This window comes from Pediculus humanus, genomic scaffold, assembly GCF_000006295.1.
Source record: "Pediculus humanus corporis 1103172107436 genomic scaffold, whole genome shotgun sequence".
Lineage (NCBI taxonomy): Eukaryota > Metazoa > Arthropoda > Insecta > Psocodea > Pediculidae > Pediculus > Pediculus humanus.
The window spans coordinates 298,449-308,824 of NW_002987058.1; the positions used below are offsets into that span (position 1 = coordinate 298,449).

At 26.9% G+C, this 10,376-nt stretch overlaps 4 protein-coding genes across 4 annotated transcripts in view; 2 read left to right on the forward strand and 2 right to left on the reverse strand.

Annotated features, from left to right (window-relative positions):
• Phum_PHUM086870 (GTP-binding nuclear protein RAN1, putative) overlaps positions 1-3,293 on the reverse strand; it is a gene marked incomplete at both ends in the record, with an annotated part of 5,213 nt that extends 1,920 nt beyond the window's left edge. The window contains 3 exons of the mRNA XM_002423758.1: positions 1-80; positions 286-504; positions 3,224-3,293. The exon at positions 1-80 is cut by the window's left edge and continues 126 nt beyond it. Coding sequence (XP_002423803.1) covers positions 1-80; positions 286-504; positions 3,224-3,293 — 369 coding nt within the window. The remainder of the gene's footprint in view (positions 81-285; positions 505-3,223) is intronic.
• Positions 3,294-4,120: 827 nt separating this feature from the next.
• Positions 4,121-5,290, forward strand: Phum_PHUM086880 (uncharacterized protein; the record flags this gene model as incomplete). The annotated part of the gene is made up of 2 exons (XM_002423759.1): positions 4,121-4,424; positions 4,494-5,290. 2 exons carry the CDS (start codon positions 4,121-4,123, stop codon positions 5,288-5,290), a joined length of 1,101 nt encoding a protein of 366 aa, XP_002423804.1.
• Positions 5,291-5,428: 138 nt separating this feature from the next.
• Phum_PHUM086890 (WD-repeat protein, putative) lies at positions 5,429-7,437 on the reverse strand (the record flags this gene model as incomplete). The annotated part of the gene is made up of 10 exons (XM_002423760.1): positions 5,429-5,533; positions 5,639-5,869; positions 5,945-6,104; positions 6,182-6,311; positions 6,395-6,482; positions 6,563-6,659; positions 6,751-6,873; positions 6,941-7,144; positions 7,234-7,306; positions 7,398-7,437. The coding sequence occupies 10 exons, from the start codon at positions 7,435-7,437 to the stop codon at positions 5,429-5,431; spliced, it is 1,251 nt and encodes a 416-aa protein (XP_002423805.1).
• Positions 7,438-8,502: 1,065 nt separating this feature from the next.
• Phum_PHUM086900 (26S protease regulatory subunit, putative) lies at positions 8,503-10,376 on the forward strand (the record flags this gene model as incomplete). The annotated part of the gene is made up of 7 exons (XM_002423761.1): positions 8,503-8,547; positions 8,743-8,922; positions 9,007-9,195; positions 9,273-9,598; positions 9,686-9,839; positions 9,919-10,128; positions 10,236-10,376. 7 exons carry the CDS (start codon positions 8,503-8,505, stop codon positions 10,374-10,376), a joined length of 1,245 nt encoding a protein of 414 aa, XP_002423806.1.

A 10,376-nucleotide genomic window follows, 5' to 3' on the forward strand; every position in this document is an offset into this window, starting at 1 on the left:
TAGCATAATGATAACATCGCTTCCCCTTTCCGTTCGTACGTCATCGATCCATTTTGACGTTTGATGAAACGAATTGGCATCTGATGATTGGGGAAAAACAACAAAAAAATTTTTTTTTTTTACAAACTTTTGCGCACATTCATTATTTAAAAAAAAAAAAAAAAAAAGAAAGGAGGTTTGGAATCGAATTTTTTTTTTCCTTTTGTCCTTCTTTCTCCCTTTTCTCCCCCCTCCCTCCCCTTTCCCCCTCTTCACCCCTTATCCTTTCATTTATTCATCACTTACTTGTAATATCATAAACAACGACGGCTACCGTTGAATCTCTAATGTAAGATGGTATTAAACTCCGAAACCTTTCCTGTCCAGCGGTGTCCCAGAGTTGCAGTCTTACCGTCCTGTCTTCGAGATACATTGTTTTCGATAGGAAATCTATACCGATTGTTGCTTGGTATGTATTGTCAAAACTATCGTACATGAACCTCGTTATTAATGACGTTTTACCCACTGAAAAAAAAAAAAGTATTAATAATAATAATGATGATAATAATAAAGAAATTTTCCTTCTTTTTTTTCCATCGATTTTTCTCATTCTTTTCTTTTCTTTTCTCTCTCTCTCCCCCCTCTCTTCCTTCCTCTCTCTCTCTTTCTTTCTTTAAATAATAAACATGGTGAAAAATTATTATCATTATTATTATTATTATTATTATTATGGATTAATGCCGGATCGTAAAAAAAAAGTCGTAAAAAAAAAAAAAAAAAAAAAAAAAAAAAAATCGAAGTCGAAGTAAGTCTCGGTCCTCAATAAGGTTGCAGAAAAGAAAAAAAAATTTTTTTTTAAATTCTTTATCACCAATAATATTATTATTATTAATATAGTTTTCGAAAGCGTTGATGATGATAATGATGATGATTTTAAATAATTAATTATTTATTTAAAAAAAAAAAAAAAAGAAATCGTATCGGTAAATATATATTTTTAATAATCGTTTCGCTCTAACGAACTAACTGTAAATTTATTCGTATTAATTATTATTATCATCATTATTATTATCATTATTATTTAAATTAATTCAAAATTTTCTCTTTTTCATTGTTGTTGTGTACAGATGACTTGTGGAAAACAAGTTTTTTTTTTTTTAGAGAGAGAGAAAGAGAAAGAGAAAGAGAGAGAGAAAGTTTTTTTTTTTTTTTTTGCTGCCGGGTAAAAATTAATAAAAATTTTTTCGCTTTAAAATAATAATAATAATAATAATAATAATAATAATAATAATAATAATAATAATAATCGTATGATCATTTTCCTTTTCCTTTTTTCCAGTAATAAAAAAATAATTTTATATCAAGAAATTTTTATTTATTTATTTATTTATTTATTTAAACAATGAATTTTTTTTTTTTTTTCCTAAAGTAAATTATTGATTGGAAATTCCAAGTGACGAGTCTCTATGACTGGGCCGGGAGAGAGAGAGAGAGAGAGAAAATAAAAAATGGCAAAGTCATATTTATAAATAAAAATGGTAATTTTTTTTTTTTTTTTTTTTTTTAATAAATATGATGGATCGTTTTATAAATAATCACAAAACGTTGTAATAAATCATATACACATGACGAAATACAATTTCTTTCCCCTTCCACCCCCCCCCCTCTCTCTCTCTCTCTCTCCCCACATACACACACATACACACACACACACACACACTCATACACACAAACAACTGTAATAATTAATTAAGAATGATATAAAGTCATAAATGAAATGCAAGTTTTAATCTCAATTACAACAAAGGGATTAAAATTAAAATTAAAATTTTGAGTCGAAATACAAATTTCAATTTTAATTTTTTTTTTTTTTTCTATTCCCCCTTCATGATAATGATGATGATGATGATGTTGATGATGATGATGATGATTGAACTGTTAGTAAAAAATTTAATTAATGTTTTCAATCATTTCCCTTTAAAAACTAATCGAAAAAATTAATAAAAAAAAAAAAAAAAAACTCGATTCATTCGATTTCTTTCTTTTATGCTTTTTTAAAAACTTGATAATAAAAAAATTTTTTCATTACAATCCATTATTGATAACTACTAATTAAAAAAAAAAAAAAAAAGAAAATATTAACCATATATATTAATACTTTGATTGAAATTTTTAAACGAAAAAAAGAAAAAAGCTTAAAATTAATTATAATAATAATCGATGGTGATGATGATTTCAATCGATATTGATTAAAATCGAATTTTAAAAAAAAAAAATTACAATTTAAAATTTTTGTTTATTTGTTTTGATAATTAGCCATTTTAGAGAATATTCGATTTATTGTAATAGTTATTAATATCATTAAACGGTCTAAAAACAATGATAAACAATAATGATAATTGAATTAACGACATTAATGTAGTTTTCCTTAAAGGTTGCTCACATTGGAGTAAAAAGAGAGAGAGAGAGAGAGAATGATTTGTGTGACATATGTTTAATTAAAAATATGAAATGTTAAACATGATTAAAAGATTTGAATAATTTAAAATCTTATAATAAAATTTAACGAAAAAGAATAATTTACTCGGAATTTCCTTAGTTATCGTGCTATTATTACAAATTTTTCATGATGTTCAAAAAAATTTCCTCTTTTTAATTGAATATATAAAATATGCATCACATTTCATTTGTAAATGTAAAATATTATTATTATTATCTTCAATGTAAATTTGTTATTATCAAATAAAGTTGAATAATATTTTGTCGTTTTAAAATTTTTATTTAACTTTAATAATACAGACATTTTTAATCTTTCTTTCTAATCTTTAAACGTATATTATTTGTGTACGGTTTTTTTTTTTTTTTTTTTTTTTTGCAACAAAACCAACATTACAATTTCTTTTCATTGTTTTATCTAACACTAACACAATAATAATCTACGTTAGATTTTTTTTTTTAAATATTTAATTTTATTCAATTTAAAGTCCACGTATATATGTGACTCACTTATTATGTGCCCTAGTTTTATTTTAATTGTGCTTGAGGGTTTGTTCAGGTATTCGTCCGGTCAATTTAATTAGCAAAGTTTGCACAAATGATTTTTCGTTCATGGCAACAAAAAAATTTTTTCTTTCTTTTTCATTATATTATTATTTTTTCGAATCGATATAAATAAATATTGAATATTCGATAGGATATAGATAGAAATGAGTTTAAAAAAAAAAAAAAAAAAAAAAAAACCTACCACTCTGCTCTCCTAAAAATACAAGCTTGAACTTCCTAAGTGGATTTCCAAAATCACCGGAGGATGACATTTTCACTGATATTAATTAATTTTAAACCGTTAATAAAAAAACCCTAAATGTATTATTCTCACGTTATGAAACCAACTTTAATTAATAATAACATTTAAAAAAATCTTATTTTGACACTGACAGCCCCTCCTAATTTTAATACATATATTTTTTTTCGCCACGTTATGAAGGAATGACGTCAAAATTTAATGAACTGTGCCTTATGATTTCCCGCTCAATAAGGGTTTAACCGACACTAATACGAAATCATCGATAAAACGATATTATTTAACGAAAAATACATTTAACTCAGTTTTACACACCCAATTAATAAACATTATAATAAATTTTATATTTAAAACTATTTTAAAATAATACTTTATCTTAATTGAATCGATTTCAAATTATTTAATAAATATATTTTTAATTAAATTTTAAACCGTTTTTACCTTACGTAACATTTTATTCCTTTGTTTGAATAATTCTGAACGTACTTTTTTGGTCTGTTAAGGTGGTAATAATAAATAATTCTCAATGCATTAACGGTAATTTTTAAATAGATAAAAATTCAATTTTTTTTTTATTTTTCTTATTGTTTTATTTATTAAAATGGAAGATACTGAAGAATTCGATGAATTTCTATTTGATTCCATCACGAGGTAAATTTTTTTTGTAATGCGTTCTATTTTTCTTTTGGAGCAAACCCTTTTTTTTAATAATTTGTTTCGTTTGTTTTTACATCATTTATTTTTATTAATAATTATTAACACATTAACGAAACATTTTCTATCAGGCAGTTAAACGTTTTTTTAATTATAAAATTTCGTTTCAGGTATAACACGTTACAAATGTTTAATTTAAATAATGTTCCAAATCATTTAATTCAAATGGATAAAATATCTGTGTGCATTGTTAGTCAAAGTGAAAAAGGTGCAAATTCAGAATTATTGAGATTACAATTACCTAAAAAACTCGCATTGCCTCCAGAAGAAGAAGGTAGAAGTAAAGATAATGATTTTAAAGTTTTATCAGGAGTTTATACTGAAAATTTAGTGCATAGAATCGATGGATTATCGAATGATGAAAAAGTTATCGTTTCTGAGAAAAACATGGCTGGTTTAAAAATTTACAACCTTAATAATAATGAATCTGGTAAGTTTTAAATTATTAAATTTGTTTTTAAAATTATAAAAATGAAAATAAGTTTTTTTTTCCTATTAGGAAAACCACAACCGGAGAGTATTTCTAGTGTACCATGGATGAGTTCAGAATTTTATATTATCAATAAAACCAATAACGTAGTTTGTTGTAAAACAAATCATGATCCAATCGTTTTAATCGATTTACAAGTTAATAAGAAAATTCAACAAGTTGATTATCCTATGAAATGCAAACAACATAATCTTGCTAGTCTACAAAATTATGAAAATAGTAAAATAAATTGCCATAATAATTGTGATATTAAATGCCTACCATTAAATGAAAATACAATTTCGATATTAAATTCAAAAACTGGCGATTTATCAATTTACGATTTTAGAAGTGAAAAATGTTTTGTAAATATTAATAACGAAACAAAGGAAGCAAATATTGTAGAGAATTGGACAATGTCTAAAAGTGATGATAAAAATTCATTTCCTAATCATTTTGGAATTTTATCAAACACTGAAAGTTTTTCAATATTTGACAAAAGAAGAAATTCTTCTATGTTTCAAAACCGAGGAGAATTGCACAAGCCTAAAAAATCCATTGATAATTTAAAATTGAAATTTTGTGAAAAAGAAGACAAATTTTCCATATCTGGTTTGAATGCATTTGTTAAAGTTTTTAAAATGGCTAATAATAATAATTATAAACATGTTTTCACTCATAATGGTCACAGTCCTGGTGATGAATTTTTACCAACAGTGACGGATCACATATGGTTAAATACAGGACATCAAGAATTAATAATATCCATTTGTGATAATAAAACATTAAATTGTTGGAATCATAATGAAAAACTTGAAATAATCTAAGGTAATTTCCTCAAAGTTTTTCCTTTTTTATTATAATTAAAAAAAAAAACATTCGAAAATGGTTTTTCATTTTCCACAATAGAGTAAAAAATCATTTACAAGCACCTTTTCTTACGTCATTATGACGTCATTTTTTGTTTATTTCCAGATCTGACAAGTATTATCTTTTGATGCTGTCATTAAAACGTCACCATTATAACTATAAACACCTGAAAAAACTTCATCGGAATGTCCTTGCAATACCTGATAATTCGATACAAAGAAAAAGAAAAAGTTGACGTTTAAAAAAAAAAACAGGTTTCTAAGGATTAATTTCGTTGTTATTATTATTATTATTATTAACATTACCTGAATGCAACAACCCGTGTCAGGATTCCAAATTCGGGCCGTTTTGTCGTTGGAAGCTGTCAACACTTGAGTTCCACCTGGATTGAAACAAACTTGAGAAACTTCATCTTTGTGTCCTTCCATCGTCGATATTAATTTAAAATTTGATGATACGTCCCAAACTCGTGCCGTACAATCCGTACTCGCCGTTGCTAATCTTTTACCGTAACAATCGAAAGCTATATCTAGTACCTGAAAAGAGAGAGAGAGTGTGAGCGTCACGTTTAATTCAATTCAATTCAATGAATAAAAATGTGTGGATTTTACATCGCTGTCGTGGCCCGTGATCGTCACGAGACAGGTAAACATGCGAGGATCCCAAATTTTAGCCGTTTTATCAACGGAACTGCTCGCAATTAAATCACAATCGAAATTGAAGAGAGCGTTTGAAATTTCATTTCGATGTCCTATCAAAACTCCGACTCTCCTAAAATGATCAGGTGATTTTTTTTTAATGTTATTTCGTTCCTTTTTGAAGAAACCTCCTTATCATCTTATGTTTACTTATTCGTTCTAGTATCCCACACGCTAACGGTACTGTCGAAAGAACTCGTTATCAATCGATTACCGGTTTTATCAAAATCTACAGTCGTTACTTCGGCCGTGTGACCCCGAAGAGTTCCCGTTTCTTGCCCTGGAAGAAAATTAAAAAAAAAAAAAAAATTTTTTTAGTACATTTTCTATCGGGGAATAATTTTATAATTCGTTTTACTATACCTGTCATGACGTCGAATAATTTTGCCGTTCTATCCATGGAACCCGTTGCGATGAGCTGTTGTTTTCCGTCGAATTTAGCCGTCACGACCTTATGAAAAAATATTTTTTTATTTAACGACATATTGTTTTTAAATTTAAAAAAAAAAAAAAAAGGAAGAAGAAACTCACTTCAGCCGTGTGACCCCATAAAGTTCTCAAACAATTTCCGGTTTGTGAACACCATAATTTGGCAGTTCTGTCGAATGAACCCGTTAATATGCGATTACTGTAAGAGAGAAAGAGAGAGATAGATAGATATATAGAAATTGTATTTTAAAAATTATTATTATTATTATTTTTGTTTGTTTTTAGCTAACCACGTGGGCATGTTAAAAGAAACTGAATAAACGGCATTTATGTGTCCCTCCAGTGTTAAAATTTCTTTACCATTTTCAACGTTCCAAACTTTACACGTTCGATCGTAGCTACCTGTTATGCACCTGAAAAATTGGAAAAAATTTTTTAATAAGGTGGAATAAAAATGTGATGGGAATGGTAAAGGTTTACCTTTGTCCATTTTTATCGAACGCGACGTTCGTCACGGGTAGTATGTGAGTTTTCAATGTTAAATAATTTTGAAATCTTTTATTTGCAGATTCTCGAAGTTTTATTTGTATTTTTTCTATCGTGTCACCCAATTGCGAGACAATGTTTTGCGTTATCAACGGTTCGTTTTTCGATATTTTATCGGATAGTTCTCGAACATCTGTTCTGGTAAACGACACAACAGGAAAAAGAAAATAATAATAATATCACCGTAAATGACAATAAAATGATTTTGTTTTTTAATAATAACTCACTTCAACGTCAAATCTAACAAATCTATCATTTTTGTTTTAGTTTCTTGATTTTGAACGTATTCGAGACCGATACCTGATTAAAAAAAAAAAAAAATCATTGTAAATTATTATTATTATTATTATTACGTTTAACGGGTACGCGATCAATGAGGAAAATAATTTACCTGGTGGATAATATCTCAATAAAAACTTTTTCAACTTCATTCTTTTAATAATAATAATAATACGATAATTAAACGATTCGAGGGGGAAGAAGAAAAAAAAAAGGAAAAAAAAAGGAAAAGAAAAGAGATAGAAGATAAAATCTCACTTTTTTTTTTATTTTGTTTTCAAATACTGTTAATAATGATAATAATAACAATAATAATAATAATAAATAAAGTAAATAAATAAATGGCGGATGTAGAAATGTGGAGGTGTTGCTTTGGAAACAACCGTTAAAAATTGATTTCGCGTTTCCCTCGTAAAAAATTTTAAATAATTAAAAAGCTGATTTTGTTAACGTAATACGAAATTTGTATTCGAATGTGAAAAAGGTCAAAGGTCATATTATAAATACGAGTTATCGTCGAGTAATTAATTCCGTTTACGTATAAAAGTAAAAATTTTCACAAACGAATAGAATTATATTTAACTTTGTATTTATTGTTTAATAAAATAAATTATTTATTTATTTATTAATAAAATTTTATTGTTTATTTAATTTGTTATAAATTTTTTTTAATTATTTGAATAAAATCGATTCGGATTTCATTTTAAAAAACTTTCAAACTTGGATTTTTTTTCCCCTCATCATGGCGAAAGTCCCGATTTTCGTTACGAATTTTAATGGCTGATTTTATTAACGTAATTTTAATCACGTGACAAATGAACGACAATTTAAAAAAAAAAAAAATAATTAATTAAAGTGTTTAAATTAATAATAATATAATACTCCTTATCCAAGAGAAAAAATTACAAGTTGTCGGAGGTAGGAGGCTCGTAGATTAGACAGAGTCATTTTTTACAAGAAATCTAGTGCCACGATTCAATAAGTTAGCCATTTGTAAAAAGCCATCATGACTTTTACGAATTTGGGGGTAAATAATAAATTGATTATTAACATTTGTAAATTTATTATTATAGTTTAATAATAATAAATAAATATATATTTTTGAAAGTTAGGTTATATATAAATAAGGGTGATTGATTGATTGATTGATTTTACAATAATTGTATCTAACATTTTAATTATGGCTTTGTCATTGAAAACAGCAAATTTACATTCTCATGAACCCCCAGCCAAAATTCAACCAAAGACCTTTCCAACCACCAGTACCTCCGTAAGTCCTTTTTTTCTTTTAAAATCCGATTTTATCTTAATTTCCTTTCTTTCATTGTTTACGTCATCATTTATAAATTGAATAAAATGTAACATTTCATGTGAAACAAGAAGAAAGAAAAAAGAAATTGTTTGTTTGATATGATAATGAGTTTAGTGTGTTTTAATTATAATATTTTTATGCTTAGATGGAGGTGGATGAAAAACCACACAAAGATGAAGGTTTCAGACCTTATTATGTCACAAAAATTGAAGAACTTCAGTTAATTGTGGCTGAAAAAAGTCAAAATTTGAGAAGACTTCAAGCTCAGAGAAATGAACTTAATGCAAAAGTGAGAATGCTTAGGGAAGAATTGCAATTATTACAGGTTTGTTTAAATAATTTTAGTCATTTATTATTATTATTAATTTGTATCGGTTTTCAATAAAACAATTCATTTATGAAATTTTAGGAACAAGGTTCTTATGTTGGTGAAGTTGTTAAACCGATGGATAAAAAAAAAGTATTAGTTAAAGTTCATCCAGAAGGAAAATTTGTGGTAGATATAGATAAAAATATTGATATAAATGATGTCACACCCAATTCAAGAGTTGCTCTCAGAAATGAAAGTTATACTTTGCATAAAATTCTTCCAAACAAGGTAATAAATTTTTTTCTTAAAAAATCTATTCGAATTTAAAAAAAAAAAAACTTAATTTTTAATTTAATAAATCTTAGGTTGATCCTTTGGTATCTTTAATGATGGTTGAAAAAGTCCCTGATTCAACTTATGAAATGGTTGGAGGTCTCGATAAACAAATAAAAGAAATTAAAGAAGTTATTGAATTACCTGTTAAACATCCGGAATTATTCGATGCATTGGGTATTGCACAACCGAAAGGTGTTTTGCTGTATGGCCCTCCTGGTACTGGGAAAACATTGTTGGCTCGAGCTGTGGCTCATCACACAGAGTGTACATTTATTCGAGTATCTGGATCTGAATTAGTTCAAAAATTTATCGGTGAAGGTAGTCGAATGGTTAGAGAATTGTTTGTCATGGCCAGGTACCTAAAATAAAAAAAATTTTATGAGATTTTTAAAAAATAATATTTCACCTGCAACACCACATCATAAAAATTTTTATTTATTAGAGAACATGCTCCTTCAATTATTTTTATGGATGAAATTGACTCGATAGGATCATCAAGAATTGAATCGGCCAATGGTGGAGATTCGGAAGTTCAAAGAACCATGTTGGAATTACTTAATCAATTGGATGGTTTTGAAGCTACTAAAAACATTAAAGTATATAAAATGATTCGCTATAAAACTCTCAAATTTGTTTTTTCCTTTTTAAATTAATATTTATCGTTTCATCATTCAGGTAATCATGGCAACTAACAGAATAGATATTCTCGATCCTGCTTTATTGAGACCGGGACGTATCGATAGAAAAATCGAATTCCCTCCTCCGAATGAAGAAGCTCGATTGGACATATTGAAAATTCATTCGCGTAAAATGAATTTAACAAGAGGGATCAATTTGAAAAAAATTGCTGAATTAATGCCAGGAGCATCTGGAGCCGAAGTTAAAGTAATTAATATTATATATATAAATATACAACGGATTAAACTTACTGAAAAGTAAAACAACAAAATAAAAATTTTATTATTTATTTTTAACGTTTTTTTTTTTTCTAGGGTGTATGTACCGAAGCCGGAATGTATGCTCTTAGAGAGAGACGTGTTCACGTGACGCAAGAAGATTTTGAAATGGCCGTTGCCAAAGTTATGCAAAAAGATTCAGAAAAAAATATGTCCATCAAAAAACTTTGGAAATAA